The following is a 16,485-nucleotide window of genomic DNA, read 5'->3' as shown; positions in this document are numbered from 1 at the left end:
GAATGAGGAAGGGAATTCCCACATCTCCCACAGGACCTGGGGCTGCAATTCCCAGAAAATCTGGAGCTGCCCCAACCCAACAAAGAGCCCAGGAAAAACCCGGAATATCGGGACGGGAATTCCGCTCTTTTTTCCCGGAATTCCCAGGTTTTTTTTCCCGCCCAGATCCCAGGGAATTCCCACCTGGGCTGGGGGATCCTGGGGGTTTTTCCCGGATTCAGGCAGGGGCAGGGCCAGGACGGAGGCCAGGGCCGTGTCCAGCAGCTCGGAGCGCTCGGAGTCGCTCAGCGGCGGCTCCAGGGCTCTGGAATTCCGGGATAAGGAAAATCTGGGAATGGGAACGGCCGCGGGGGGGGGAGGGGTGGGAATTATGGGGGGTGGTTGGGGATTAGTGGGAATTTCGTGGGGATTTATTGGGAATTATTGGGGATTAATTGGGGATTATTGGGGATTATTGGGGATTAATGGGAATTATTCGGGATTAATGGGGATTTATTGGGGATTAATGGGAATTATTGGGAGATATTGGGAATTATTGGTGATTAATGGTAATTATTGGTAATTATTGGGGATTATTGGGAATTATTGGGGATTATTGGGAATTATTGGGAGTTATTGGGGATTATTGGGGATTTATTGGGAATTATTGGGAATTATTGGAGATTAATAGGAATTATTGGGAATTTATTGGGGATTATTTGGGATCATTGGGGATTTATTGGGATTTATTGGGAATTATTGGTGATTAATGGGAATTTATTGGGGATTTATTGGGGATTTATTGGGGATTTATTGGGAATTATTGGGAATTAATGGGAATTATTGGGAATTAATGGGGATTATTGGTGATTAATGGGAATTTATTGGGGATTATTGGGAGTTATTGGGGATTTATTGGGAATTATTGGGAATTAATGGGGATTATTGGGAATTAATGGGGGTTATTGGGGATTTATTGGGAATTATTGGGGATTTATTGGGAATTATTGGGAATTATTGGGAATTATTGGAGATTAATAGGAATTATTGGGAATTTATTGGGGATTATTTGGGATCATTGGGGATTTATTGGGATTTATTGGGGATTTATTGGGAATTATTGGGAATTATTGGGGATTTATTGGAATTTATTGGGGATTAATTGGGGATTTATTGGTAAGTATTGGTAATTATTGGGAATTATTGGGAATTAATGGGGATTATTGGGGATCAATGGGAATTATTCGGGATTTATTGGGAACTATTGGGGATTATTGGAGATTAATAGGAATTATTGTGAATTTATTGGGGATTACTGGGGATTAATTGGGGATTTATTGGGAATTTATTGGGAATTTATTGGGGATAATTGGGAATTAATGGGGATTATTGGAAATTATTGGGGATTATTGGGGATTATTGGGGATTTATTAGGAATTATTGGGATTTATTGGGGATTATTGGTGATTATTGGGGATTATTGGGGATTATTAGGGATTAATGGGAATTATTGGGGACTAATTGGGGATTTATTGGGGATTTATTGGGATTTAATGGGAATTATTGGGAATTATTAGGGATTATTGGGGATTTATTGGGATTTAATGGGAATTATTGGGAATTTATTGGGGATTAATGGGATTTATTGGGGATTATTGGGAATTATTGCGGATTTATTGGGATTTATTGGGGATTTATTCAGAATTATTGGTGATTATTGGGGATTATTGGGAATTATTGGGGATTCATGGGAATTATTCGGGATTTATTGGGATTTATTGGGGATTTATTGGGAATTATTGGGAATTTATTGGGGATTTATTGGGAATTAATGGGGATTATTGAGGTTTAATTGGGAATTATTGGGAATTATTGGGAATTACTGGAAGTTATTAGGAATTTATTGGGGATTTATTGGGAATTATTGGTGATTAATGGGAATTATTGGGAATTATTGGGGATTTATTGTGGATTTATTTGGATTAATTGGCAGTTATTGGGAATTCTTAGGAATTAATTGGGAATGATTTGGATTAATTGGGAATTATGGGGAATTACTGGGAATTAATGGGAATTTATTGGGAATTATTGGGAATTAATAGGAATTCTTGGGATTAATGGGAATTTATTGGGAATTATTGAGAATTATTGGGGATTAATGGAAATTATTGGGAATTACTTGGGAATTAACTGGGAATTATTGGGAATTATTAGGAACTATTGGGAAATAATGGGAATTTACTGAGAATTATGGGGATTGTTGGGAATTATTGGGAATTAATTAGGAATTAATGGGGATTAATGGGAATTAATTAGGAATTAATGGGAATTAATTAGGAAATAATGGGAATCAACTGGGAATTAATTAGGAATTAATGGGAATCAACTGGGAACTAATGGGAATTTATTGGGAATTATTGGGAGTTATTGGGAACTAATTGGGAATTAATGGGAATTTGGTGGGAGTTTTTGAAGGTTATTTGGGAATTCCCAAATCCCAGAATTCCAAGGAGGCTCCGGAATTCCCGGAATTCTGAGAACGCTGGGAATTCCCAAGGATCCAGCCCCAAATCCCAAATCCCAACACATTCCCAAATCCCAGAATTCCCAGAATTCTGGGAATGCTGGGAATTCCCAGAGACCCAACCCCAAATCCCAATCCCAGAATTCCCAGAATTCCCAAGGACCCAATCCCAGAATTCCTGTAATTCCCAGAATTTTGGGAATTCCCAAGGATCCAGCCCCAAATCCCAAATCCCAGCCCATTCTCAAATCCCAAATCCCTTAATTCCCAGAATTCTGGGAATGCTGGGAATTCCCAGAGACCCAACCCCAAATCCCAATCCCAGAATTCCCAGAATTCCCAAGGACCCAACCCCAAACCCCAATCCCTGAATTCCTGTAATTCCTGGAATTTTGGGAATTCCCAAGGACCAAAACCCGAATCACAGAATTCCCAGAATTCCCAGAATTCCCGGAATTCCCAAGGACCCAGCCCCAAATCCCAACCCCAGAATTCCTGGAATTCCCAGAATTCCCAAGGTCCCAGCCCCAAATCCCAGAATTCCCAGAATTCCTGGAGTTCCCAAGGACTCCACCCCAAATCCCAATCCCAGAATTCCCGGAATTCCTGGAATTTTGGGACTTTCCAAGGACCCAACCCCAAATCCCAGAATTCCCGGAATTCCCAAGGACCCAATCCCAAATCCTCTAATTCCTGGAATTTGGGGAGTTCCCAAGGATCCCGCCCCAAACCCCAGAATTCCCAGAATTCCCAAGGTCCCAGCCCCAAACCCCAATCCCAGAATTCCTGGAATTCCCAAGGACCCAACCCCAAACCCCAATCCCAGAATTCCCAGAATTCCTGGAATTTTGGGAGTTCCCAAGGACCCAGGCCCAAACACCGGAATTCCCAGAATTCCCAGAATTCCCAAGGACTCAATCCCAAATCCCAATCCCAGAATTCCCAGAATTCCCAAGGACTCAATTGCAAACCCCAATCCCAGAATTCCTGGAATTCCCGTAATTCCCAAGGACCCAGCCCCAAATCCCAGAATTCCCGGAATTCCCAGAATTCCCAAGGACCCAACCCCAAACCCCAATCCCAGAATTCCCAGAATTCCCGGAATTCCCAGGAACCCAATCCCATATCCTGTAATTCCCAGAATTTTGGGAATTCCCAAGGACCCAACCCCAAACCCCAATCCCAGAATTCCCAGAATTCCCAAGGACTCAATCGCAAACCCCAATCCCAGAATTCCTGGAATTCCCGTAATTCCCAAGGACCCAGCCCCAAATCCCAGAATTCCCGGAATTCCCTAGGATCCAATCCCGGAATTTCTGTAATTCCCAGAATTCCCAAGGACCCAGCCCCAAACCCCAATCCCAGAATTCCTGTAATTCCTGGAATTTTGGGAATTCCCAAGGACCAAAACCCAAATCACAGAATTCCCGGAATTCCCAATAACCCAATCCCAAATCCCAATCCCAGAATTCCCAGAATTCCCAAGGACCCAGCCCCAAACCCCAAATCCCAGAATTCCCAGAATTCCTGGAGTTCCCAAGGACCCGACCCCAAACCCCAGAATTCCCGGAATTCCCAAGGACCCAATCCCAAACCCCAGAATTCCCGGAATTCCCAGAATTCCCGGAATTCCCATAATACCCGGAATTCCCGGAATTCCCAAGGACCCGGCCCCAAACCCCGGAATTCCCGTAATTCCCGTAATTCCCAGCCCCAAACCCCAATCCCAGAATTCCTGTAATTCCCAAGGACCTGACCCCAAATCCCAGAATTCCCGTAATTCCCAGAATTCCCAAGGACCCGGCCCCAAACCCCGTAATTCCCGTAATTCCCAGGTTTCCCAGAATTCCCAAGGACCCAGCCCCAAACCCCAGAATTCCTGGAATTCCTGGAATTCCCAGAATTCCCAAGGACCCGGCCCCAAACCCCAGAATTCCCAGAATTCCCAAGGATCCATTCCCAGAATTCCTGTAATTCCCGTAATTCCCGGAATTCCCAAGGACCCGGCCCCGAACCCCGGAATTCCCGTAATTCCCAGAATTCCCAAGGACCCGGCCCCAAACCCCGGAATTCCCGTAATTCCCGGAATTCCCAAGGACCCAACCCCAAACCCCGTAATTCCCAGAATTCCCGGAATTCCCAAGGACCCAACCCCAAACCCCGGAATTCCCGGAATTCCCGAATTTCCCAGAATTCCCAAGGACCTGACCCCAAAACCCGTGATTCCCGGAATTCCGGGAATTCCGGGCATTCCCGAGGACCCGGCCCCAAACCCCAATCCCAGAATTCCTGGAATTCCCAAGGATCCAATCCCAGAATTCCTGTAATTCCCGGAATTCCCAAGGACCCAGCCCCAAACCCCGTAATTCCCGGAATTCCCGGAATTCCCAAGGACCCAACCCCAAACCCCGGAATTCCCGGAATTCCCATAATTCCCAGAATTCCCTGAATTCCCAAGGACCCAACCCCAAACCCTGGAATTCCCGTAATTCCCGGATTTCCCGTAATTCCCATGGACCCAGCCCCAAATCCCAGAATTCCCGTAATTCCCAGAATTCCCAAGGACCCAGCCCCAAACCCCAATCCCAGAATTCCTGGAATTCCCAGAATTCCCAAGGACCCATTTCCAAACCCCGGAATTCCCACAATTCCCGTAATTCCCAAGGACCCAGCCCCAAATCCCAGAATTCCCGTAATTCCCAGAATTCCCAAGGACCCAGCCCCAAATCCCAGAATTCACAGAATTCCCGGAATTCCCAAGGACCCAACCCCAAACCCCAGTCCCAGAATTCCTGGAATTCCCAAGGATCCAATCCCAGAATTCCTGTAATTCCCGGAATTCCCAAGGACCCAACCCCAAACCCCAATCTCAGAATTCCCAGAATTCCTGGAATTTTGGGAGTTCCCGAGGACCCGGCCGCAAACCCCAATCCCAGAATTCCTGGAATTCCCAAGGATCCAATCCCAGAATTCCTGTAATTCCCGGAATTCCCAAGGACCCGACCCCAAACCCCGGAATTCCCGGATTTCCCGGAATTCCCAAGGACCCAGCCCCAAACCCCGTAATTCCCGTAATTCCCGGATTTCCCAGAATTCCCAAGGACCCAGCCCCAAACCCCGATCCCAGAATTCCCGTAATTCCCAGAATTCCCAAGGACCCAGCCCCAAACCCCAATCCCAGAATTCCTGGAATTCCCAAGGACCCAACCCCAAACCCCAGAACTCCCGGAATTCCCAGAATTCCCAAGGACCCAGCCCCAAACCCTAATCCCAGAATTCCTGGAATTCCCAAGGACCCAGCCCCAAACCCCATAATTCCCGGAATTCCCGGATTTCCCAGAATTCCCAAGGACCCAGCCCCAAACCCCGTAATTCCCGGAATTCCCTGAATTCCCAAGGACCCGGCCCCGAACCCCGCGATTCCCGGAATTCCCGGAATTCCCAGAATTCCCGAGGATACACCAGGTGGGCGCAGGCGCTGAGCGCTCTCTGCCGCAGCCGCGTCCGCAGCGCCTCCGCCGGCTCCGCCCGCAGGAATTCCTGGGAAAAGGGGAAAAGCGGGAATGGGATGGAACGTTCCGGAATGGCCCCTCTGGAATGGCCACGGCGACCCTGAGGGGGACGGTGTCCCCTCCCAGTCCATCCCAGTCCCTCCCAGTCCCTACCAGTACCCCGTTATCCCATCCCAGTCCATTCCCAGTATCCCATCCCAGTCCCTCCCAGTATCCCATTATCCCATTCCAGTCCATCCCAGTATCCCATTATCCCATCCCAGTCCATTCCCAGTATCCCATACCAGTATCCCGTTACCCCATCCCAGTCCTTCCCAGTCCATCCCAGTCCATCCCAGTATCCCATTATCCCATCCCAGTCCATCCCAGTATCCCGTTATCCCATCCCAGTCCATCCCAGTATCCCATTATCCCATCCCAGTCCATTCCCAGTATCCCATCCCAGTATCCTGTTACCCCATCCCAGTCCCTCCCAGTCCATCCCAGTATCCCATTATCCCATTCCCAGTCCCTCCCAGTATCCCATTATCCCATCCCAGTCCATCCCAGTATCCCGTTATCCCATTCCCAATCCATTCCCAGTATCCCATTATCCCATTCCCAGTCCCTCCCAATATCCCATTATCCCATCCCAGTCCATTCCCAGTATCCCATCCCTGTCCATCCCAGTCCATCCCAGTATCCCATTATCCCATCCCAGTCCATCCCAGTATCCCATTATCCGGTCCCAGTCCATCCCAGTATCCCATTATCCCATTCCCAGTATCCCATCCCAGTATCCCGTTATCCCATCCCAGTCCATCCCAGTCCCTCCCAGTCCCTCCCAGTATCCCATTATCCCATCCCAGTCCATCCCAGTATCCCATTATCCCATCCCAGTCCTTCCCAGTCTCTCCCAATCCCCTTCCCAGTCCCATTCCCAGTCTCTCCCAGTCCTTCCCAATATCCCAGTCCCATCCCAGTCCATCCCCGTTAATCCCAGTCTCTCCCAGTATCCCATCGCAGTCCTTCCCGTTACCCCCTCCCAGTGTCCCATTATCCCATCCCAGTCCATCCCAGTTAATCCCAGTCTCATCCCAGTCCCATCCCAATTAATCCCTGTATCCCATCCCAGTCCCTCCCAGTATCCCATTATCCCGTCCCAGTCCATCCCAGTATCCCATTATCCCGTCCCAGTCCATCCCAGTATCCCATTATCCCATCCCAGTCCATTCCCAGTATCCCATCCCAGTCCATCCCAGTCCCATCCCAGTATTCCATCCCAGTCCATCCCAGTTAATCCCAGTCTCATCCCAGTCCCATCCCAATTAATCCCTGTATCCCATCCCAGGCTTTCCCCACCCCTCCCAGTCCCTCCCATTATCCCATTGCCCCATCCCAGTTAATCCCAGTCCATTCCCAGTCCATCCCATTATCCCATCCCAGTCCCTCCCAGTCCATGCCACTATCCCACTATCCCATTCCCAGTCCATCCCAGTCTGTCCCAGTCCCTCCCAGACCATCCCAGTATCCCGCTATCCCATTCCCACTCCCTCCTACTCCATCCCAGTCCCTCCCAGTCCATCCCAGTATCCCATTCCCAGTGCGTCCCAGTCCATCCTGTTATCCCCTTCCCAGTCCCTCCCAGTCTGTCCCAGTCCCTCCCAGTCCATCCCAGTATCCCATTATTCCATCCCAGCTCCCTCCCAGTCGCTCCCAGTCCCAATCCAGTATCTCATTACCCCATTCCCTGTCCGTCCCAGTCCGTCCCAGTCCATCCCAGTCCATCCCTGTATCCCATTACCCCACTCCCAGCCCCTCCCAGTCCCATCCTGTCCATCCCGCTATCCCATTCCCAGTCCCTCCCAGTCGGTCCCAGTCCCTCCCAGTCCATCCCAGTATCCCGTTATCCCATTCCCAGTCCCTCCCAGTCCTTCCCAGTCCATCCCAGTCCATCCCACTATCCCATTCCCAGTCCCTCCCAGTCCTTCCCAGTCCCTCTCAGTCCATCCCAGTATCCCGCTATCCCATTCCCAGTCCCTCCCAGTCGGTCCCAGTCCCTCTCAGTCCATCCCAGTATCCCGTTATCCCATTCCCAGTCCCTCCCAGTCCATCCCAGTCCCTCCCAGTCTGTCCCAGTCCATCCCAGTATCCCGTTATCCCATTCCCAGTCCATCCCAGTCCATCCCAGTCGGTCCCAGTCCCTCCCAGTCCATCCCAGTCGGTCCCAGTCCCTCCCAGTCCATCCCAGTCCCTCCCAATCCTTCCCAGTCCATCCCGCTATCCCATTCCCAGTCCCATCCCAGTCCATCCTGCTATCCCATTCCCAGTCCATCCCAGTCCCTCCCAGTCCATCCCAGTCCATCCTACTATCCCATTCCCAGTCCATCCCAGTCCATCCCACTATCCCATTCCCAGTCCATCCCGCTATCCCATTCCCAGTCCCTCCCAGTCCCTCCCAGTCCATCCCAGTCCATCCCTCTATCCCATTCCCAGTCCATCCCAGTCCATCCCAGTCCATCCCGCTATCCCATTCCCAGTCCATCCCAGTCCGTCCCAGTCTCACCACCATGAGCGCCACCAGCTGGGCCTTGCAGGCGATGCTGCCGGCGCCGCCGGGGTCGTTGCCGGGGTAACCGCCGCACTCATCGGGGTCGTTGCCGGGGTAACCGCCGAACTCAACGGGGTCGTTGCCGGGGTAACCGCCGGACTCATTGGGGTCGTTGCCGGGGTAACCTCCGAACTCATCGGGGTCGTTGCCGGGGTAACCGCCGGACTCATCGGGGTCGTTGCCGGGGTAATTCCCGAGCTTGCCGGGGTGGTTGCCGGGGTAATTCCCGAATTTGCCGGGGCGGTTGCCGGGGTAACCGCAGGCCAGGGCGCGGCCGATCATGCAGACACTGCGGGCCAGGCTCAGCTTCAGCACCGGGTCCTGCGGGACGGCAACGGCACCGGGATCGGGATCGGGATCGGGATCGGAACCGGGAGCGGGATCAGCCTGGAAACTGGGATCGGGATCAGCACAGACCGGGAATCAACCTGGAACTGGGATTGGGATCAGCCCAGAACTGGGATTGGGATCAGCCTGGAACTGGGATTGGGATCAGCCCAGAACCAGGATCAACCCAGAACCGGGATCGGGATCAGCCTGGAAACTGGGATTGGGATCGGCCCAGAACTGGGATTGGGATCAGCCCAGAACTGGGATCAGCCTGGAAACTGGGATTGGGATCAGCCTGGAAACTGGGATTGGGATCAGCCCAGAACTGGGATTGGGATCAGCCCAGAACCAGGATCAACCCAGAACCGGGATCGGGATCAGCCTGGAAACTGGGATTGGGATCAGCCCAGAACTGGGATTGGGATCAGCCCAGAACTGGGATTGGGATCAGCCCAGACCTGGGATCAGCCTTGAAACTGGGATTGGGATCGGCCTGGAACTGGGATTGGGATCAGCCCAGAACTGGGATTGGGATCAGCCCAGACCTGGGATCAGCCCAGAACTGGGATTGGGATCGGCCTGGAACTGGGATTGGGATCAGCCCAGAACTGGGATTGGGATCGGCCTGGAACTGGGATTGGGATCAGCCCAGAACTGGGATTGGGATCATCGGGATTGGGATCATCGGGATTGGGACCATCCTGGAAACCGGGATCAGCCTGGACCTGGGATCAGTGGGATTGGGATTACTGGGATTGGGATCAACCCAGAAACTGGGATTAGCCTGGAACTGGGATCAGCCTGGAACCGGGATCAGCCTGGAAACTGGGATCAGCCTCGAACTGGGATCAGCGGGATTGGGATCATCGGGATTGGGATCATTGGGATTGGAACCATCCTGGAAACTGGGATTAGCCTGGAACTGGGATCAGTGGGATTGGGATCACTGGGACTGGAACCATCCTGGAAGCCAGGATCAGCCCAGAAACCGGGATCAACCAGATTGGGATCATTTGGATTGGGATCATTGGGATTGGGATCAGCCCAGAAACCGGGATTAGCCCAGAAACCAGGATCAGCAGCATTGGGATGATTGGGATTGGGATTACTGGGATTGGAACCATCCTGGAACCGGGATCAGCCTGGAACTGGGATCAGTGGGATTGGGATTATTGGGATTGGGATCAGCCCAGAAACCGGGATGAGCCCAGAAATCAGCATCAGCAGGACTGGGATCAGCGGGATTGGGATCATTGGGATTGGAACCATCCTGGAAACCGGGATCAACCTGGACCTGGGATCAGTGGGATTGGGATTACTGGGATTGGGATCAGCCCAGAAACCGGGAAGAGCCTGGAACTGGGATTAGCCTGGAAACTGGGATCAGTGGGATTGGGATTATTTGGATTGGAACCATCCTGGAAACCGGGATCAACCTGGACCTGGGATCAGTGGGATTGGGATTATTGGGATTGGGATCAGCCCAGAAACCGGGATTAGCCCAGAAACCAGGATCAACCAGATTGGGATCATCGGGATTGGGATCATTGGGACTGGAACCATCCTGGAAACCGGGATCAGCCTGGAACTGGGATCAGTGGGATTGGGATTACTGGGATTGGGATCAGCCGAAACCGGGATCAGCCCTAAAATCAAAGAGGAATCAAAACAAACCAAACCAAAATCAAATCAAATTCCAGCAAGAAATCCAGGAATCCAGCAAAACCCAGGAATTCTGGAAAAATCCGGGAATTCCCTGGGGGAGCCGTTAGGGGCAGCGAGAGAGAGGCGTTAGGGGAGCCCTGGGAGGGAATTCCCGAGGGGAAAATTCCGGGAAAACCCCGGGAATGGCCCCAAAGGAGCCCTCGGAATTCCCGGGATGGGGAAAAACACGGGATTGATCCCAAAGGGAAGCTCCTGGGGGGGATTTGGGAATTTGGGATTTTGGGATTTGGAGATTTGGGAATTTTGGGAATTTTGAAATTTGGGATTTGGGGATTTTGGGATTTAGGATTTTGGGATTTGGGATTTTGGGATTTGGGATTTGGGGATTTTGGGGATTTTGGGGTTTTTGGGATTTGGGATTTTGGGATTTGGGATTTTGGGATTTGGGATTTGGGAATTTTGGGGATTTTGGAATTTGGGATTTGGGGGATTTGGGGATTTGGGATTTGGGATTTGGGAATTTTGGGGATTTTGGGATTTTGGGGATTTTGGGATTTGGGATTTGGGATTTGGGATTTTGGGGTTTTTGGGATTTGGGATTTGGGGATTTGGGGATTTTGGGATTTGGGATTTGGGGATTTGGGATTTGGGATTTTGGGGTTTTTGGGATTTGGGGATTTTGGGGATTTTGGGGATTTTGGGATTTGGGGATTTTGGAATTTTGGGGATTTTGGGATTTGTGGATTTTGGGGATTTGGGGATTTGGGGATTTTGGGGATTTGGGGGATTTTGGGATTTGGGGATTTGGGGATTTGGGGGATTTTGGGATTCGTGGATTTTGGGATTTGGGGATTTGGGATTTGGGGATTTGGGGATTTGGGATTTTGGGGTTTTTGGGATTTTGGGATTTGGGGATTTGGGGATTTGGGGATTTTGGGATTTGGGGATTTGGGATTTTGGGATTTGGGGATTTTGGGATTTGGGGATTTGGGGGATTTGGGATTGGGGATTTTGGGGGATTGGGGGATTTTGGGATTGGGGATTTTGGGGATTTGGGGATTTTGGGATTTGGGGATTTGGGGATTTTGGGATTTGGGGATTTTGGGGATTTTGGGGATTTTGGGATTTGGGATTGGGGATTTTGGGGATTTGGGGGATTTGGGGGATTTGGGATTTTGGGATTTGGGATTTTGGGATTTTGGGGTTTGGGAATTTTGGGATTTGGGAATTTTGGGGATTTTGGGATTTGGGATTTTGGGATTTTGGGATTTGGGGATTTGGGAATTTTGGGGATTTTGGAATTTGGGATTTGGGGGATTTTGGGATTTGGGATTTGGGATTTGGGAATTTTGGGGATTTTGGGATTTGGGGGATTTTGGGATTTGGGATTTGGGATTTGGGATTTTGGGGTTTTTGGGATTTGGGATTTGGGGATTTGGGGATTTTGGGATTTGGGATTTGGGGATTTGGGATTTGGGATTTTGGGGTTTTTGGGATTTTGGGATTTTGGATTTTGGGATTTGGGATTTTGGGATTTGGGATTTCGGGATTTGGGGATTTTGGAATTTTGGGGAATTTGGGATTTGGGGGATTTTGGGATTTGGGATTTGGGATTTGGGGATTTTGGAATTTTGGGGATTTTGGGATTTGTGGATTTTGGGATTTGGGATTTTGGGGATTGGGGATTTGGGGATTTGGGATTTTGGGATTTTGGGATTTGGGGATTTTGGGGATTTTGGCCTGGGGAGGCCTTTGGAAAACTCAGGAATTCCAGGGGATTTTCTGGAATTTTGGGATGGCGGAATTCCAGAATCAGGGAATGACTGAATTATGGGATGGTGGAATTGATGGAATTGATGGAATTCCAGGAATCCAGAATCAGGGAATTCTGGAATTCCGAGCTCCTGGAATGATCGGATTGGTGGAATTATGGGATGGTGGAACTCTGGAATTCTGGGATCAGGGGATTTCTGAAATCATGGAATTGCAGATTCATGGAATTCTGGGATCATGGAATTCCAGATTCATGGGGGATCATGGAATTCTGGGAGTGTGGAATTCTGGGATCTTGGAATTCTGGGATCAGGGAATTCCAGAATCACAGGATCATGGAATTGATGGAATTCTGGGACCACGGAATTCCAGATTAATGGAATTCTGGGATCTTGGAATGATGGAATTCTGGGATGGTGGAATTTCAGATTTATGGAATTCTGGGACAGCAGAATTCCAGAATCGTGGGATCATGGAATTGATGGAATTGATGGAATTCTGGGATCTTGGAATTCCAGATTCATGGAATTCTTGGATCTTGGAATGATGGAATTCTGGGACGGCAGAATTCCAGATTTATGGAATCGTATGGAATTCTGGAAGTGTGGAATTTGGGAATTCTGGAATTAGGGAATTCTGGGGTCTTGGAATTCCAGAATCACGAGATCATGGAATTGATGGAATTGATGGAATTCTGGGACCACGGAATTCCAGATCCATGGAATTCTGGGATCATGGAATTCCAGATTCATGGAATTCTGGGATCTTGGAATGGTGGAATTCTGGGACGGCAGAATTCCAGATTTATGGAATCGTATGGAATTCTGGGAGTGTGGAATTTGGGAATTCTGGAATTCTGGGATCGGGGAATTCCAGATTCATGGAATTCTGGGATCAGGGAATTCTGAGACAGCAGAATTCCAGAATCACGGGGTCATGGAATTGATGGAATTCTGGGATCAGGGGATTTCTGAAATCATGGAATTGCAGATTCATGGAATTCTGGGATCATGGAATTGCAGATTCATGGAATTCTGGGATCATGGAATTCCAGATTCATGGGGGATCATGGAATTCTGGGAGTGTGGAATTCTGGGATCTTGGAATTCTGGGATCAGGGAATTCTGGGATATTGGAATTCCAGATTCATGGGGGATCATGGAATTCTGGGATGGTAGAATTTTGGAATTACGGAATTCTGGGATCAGGGAATTCTGGGATCTTGGAATTCCAGAATCACAGGATCATGGAATTGATGGAATTCTGGGATCATGGAATTCTGGGATCTTGGAATGATGGAATCCTGGGAATGTGGAATTTGGGAATTCTGGAATTCTGGGATCAGGGAATTCCAGGTTCATGGAATCCTGGGATCGTGGAATTCCTCTGCCAGGAAAGGCCTTTTCCCATCCCTTTTTCCCAGGAATTTTCCCGGGAATTCCGGCGTTTTCTCGGGAAGCGCTTCCAGCCCGGAAGGAGAAGAAAAAGCAGAAAGAGGAAAAGAATTCCAAGGCCAATCCCCAAAATTCCCTACCTTGGTCTCTACTTTTATTCCCAGAACCTGAACGGGCGGAAAAAACAAAATTTTCCCATCAGGAAAATCCCAAATTTCCCCGGGAAGGAAAAAAATTCCAGCGGGAAAAATGAAAAAAAAACCAAAATTCCATTGGGAAAACCCAAATTCCAGCAGGAAAAAAACCCAAAATTCCACCAGGAAAAGCGAAAATTCCCAGAAAATACTGGGAAAGTTCTCAGAAAATTCCTGGAAAATTCCTGGAAAATTCCCAAAAGTTCCCAGAAAAATTTGGAAAATTCCTAAAAAAAAATTCCAGAAAATTTCTGGGAAATTCTGGGAAATTTCCTGGGAAATCACAAAAAAATTCCCAGGAAAATGCCTGGAAAATTCCTGAAAAATAAAAATTAAAAAAATCCAGAAAATTCCCAGAAGAATTCCAGGAAAATTCCTCAAAAATTCCCAGAAATTTTCTTGAAGAATCTCAGAAAATTCCAAGACAATTGCAAAAAAAATTCCAGAAAATTCCCCATAAATTCCCCATGAAATTCCCATAAAATTCCCAATAATCTCTCCAAAATCCCTCCAAAATCCCCCCAAATATTCCCCAAAAATCCCCCCAAAATTCCGAAAAATTCCCAGTAATTTCCCAAAAATCTCTCCAAAAATTCCCAAAATTTCCCAAAAAATTCCCCAAAAATTCCCCTAAAACTCCCCAAAAATTCCCATAAAATTTCCAAAAATCTCTCCAAAAATTCCCATAAAATTCCCAAAATTCCCAAAAAAATCTGAAAAAAAAAAACCAAAAAATTCCAAAACAACTCTCAAAAATTCCCAGAAAATTCCCAAAAATCTCTCCAAAAATTCCCAGAAAATTTCCAGATTTTTTTCCCAAAATTCGCAAAAAAATCCTCAAAAAATCCCCCAAAAATCCCAAAAAAATCCCCAAAAAATTTTGAAAAGATTCCCAAAAATTCCTCCAAAATTCCCAGTAAATTCCCAAAAATCTCTCCAAAAATCCCATAAAATTCCCAATATTTTCCTGTAAATTCACAAAAAATCCCCCCAAAATCCCCCCAAAATTCCGAAAAAAAATTCTAAAAAATTCTGAAAAAATTTCAAAAAAATTCTGAAAAAGTTCCAAAAATTCCTATAAAATTCCCAGTAAATTCCCAAAAATCTCTCCAAAAATTCCAGAAAATTCCTTAAAAAAATCTTTCAAAAATTCCCACAGAATTCCCCCAAAATTCCCAAAATTTCCCCGTGAATTCCCAAAAGTAGCTCCAAAAATCTCCAGAAAATTCCCCAAAAAATTGCTAAAAAATTCAAAAAAAATTGGAAAAAATGCTGAAAAAATTCTGAAAAATTCCCCCAAAAATCCCCAAAAATCTCTCCAAAAAATTCTCAAAAATAATTCCAAAAATTCCCATAAAATTCCCAAAATTTCCCCAAAAATCCCCAAAAAATCCTCCAAAATTACCCCAAAATTCTGAAAAAATTCTGGAAAATGCCCCAAAAATTCCCAGCAAATTCCCAAAAATCTCTCCAAAAATTCCAGAAAATCCCCAAAAAATCCCCCGGAAATCCCCATCGAATTCTCAATAAATTCCTATAAAATTCCCAGTAAATTCCTAAAAAATCTCCAAAAATTCCAGAAAATTCTCAGAAAATCACTCAAAAATTCCCACAGAATTCCCCCCAAATTCCCAAAATTTCCCGAAAGTAGCTGCAAAAATCTCCAGAAAATTCCCCCCAAAAAATTGCAAAAAATTTCCAAAAAATTTGGAAAAAATTCATAAAAAATTCTAAAAAAATTAGGAAAAATTCCCAAAAAATTCCCCAAAATTCTGAAAAAATTCCCAAAAATCTCTCCAAAAATTCCCATAAAATTCTGAAAAAATTCCCAAAAATCTCTCCAAAAATTAAAAAAAATTCCCAGAAAATCTCTCAAAAATTCCCACAGAATTCCCCCAAAATTTCCCAGTGAATTCCCAAAAGTAGCTCCAAAAATCTCCAGAAAATTCCCCCCAAAATTGCAAAAAATTTCCAAACAAATCAGAAAAAATGCTGAAAAAATTCTGAAAAATTCCCCCCAAAATCCCCCAAAATTTCGAAAAATTCCCAAAAATCTCTCCAAAAATTCCCATTAAATTCCCAGTAAGTTCCCAAAAATCTCTCCAACAATTCCAAAAAAATTCCCTAAAAAATATCTCAAAAATTCCCACAGAATTCCCCCAAAATTTCCCGGAAGTAGCTGCAAAAATCTCCAGAAAATTCCCCCAAAAAATTGCAAAAAATTTCCAAAAAATTCGGAAAAATTCATAAAAAATTCTAAAAAAATTAGGAAAAATTCCCAAAAAATTCCCCAAAATTCTGAAAAAATTCCCAAAAATCTCTCCAAAAATTCCCATAAAATTCTGAAAAAATTCCCAAAAATTCAAAAAAATTCCCAGAAAATCTCTCAAAAATTCCCACAGAATTCCCCCAAAATTCCCCATGAATTCCCAAAAGTAGCTCCAAAAATCTCCAGAAAATTCCCCAAAAAATTGCAAAAAAATTCCAAAAAAATCCGAAAAAATTCTGAAAAAATTCTGAAAAA

The 16,485-nt window shown here is 46.8% G+C and overlaps 1 protein-coding gene across 1 annotated transcript in view; it reads right to left on the bottom strand.

Annotated features, from left to right (window-relative positions):
- MROH1 (maestro heat like repeat family member 1) overlaps positions 1–14,170 on the bottom strand; it is an 86,617-nt gene extending 72,447 nt beyond the window's left edge. The window contains 4 exon segments of the mRNA XM_059868566.1: positions 184–304; positions 5,964–6,043; positions 8,561–8,926; positions 13,908–14,170. Coding sequence (XP_059724549.1) covers positions 184–304; positions 5,964–6,043; positions 8,561–8,887 — 528 coding nt within the window. The 5' untranslated portion in view covers positions 8,888–8,926; positions 13,908–14,170.
- Positions 14,171–16,485: the final 2,315 nt, after the last annotated feature.

The sequence above is a fragment of the Haemorhous mexicanus genome, chromosome 1 (genome assembly GCF_027477595.1).
Source record: "Haemorhous mexicanus isolate bHaeMex1 chromosome 1, bHaeMex1.pri, whole genome shotgun sequence".
In the NCBI taxonomy this organism is placed as follows: Eukaryota; Metazoa; Chordata; class Aves; order Passeriformes; family Fringillidae; genus Haemorhous; species Haemorhous mexicanus.
The sequence above is the reverse complement of the archived record's forward strand: the minus strand, read 5'-3'. Positions and strand labels throughout refer to the sequence as shown.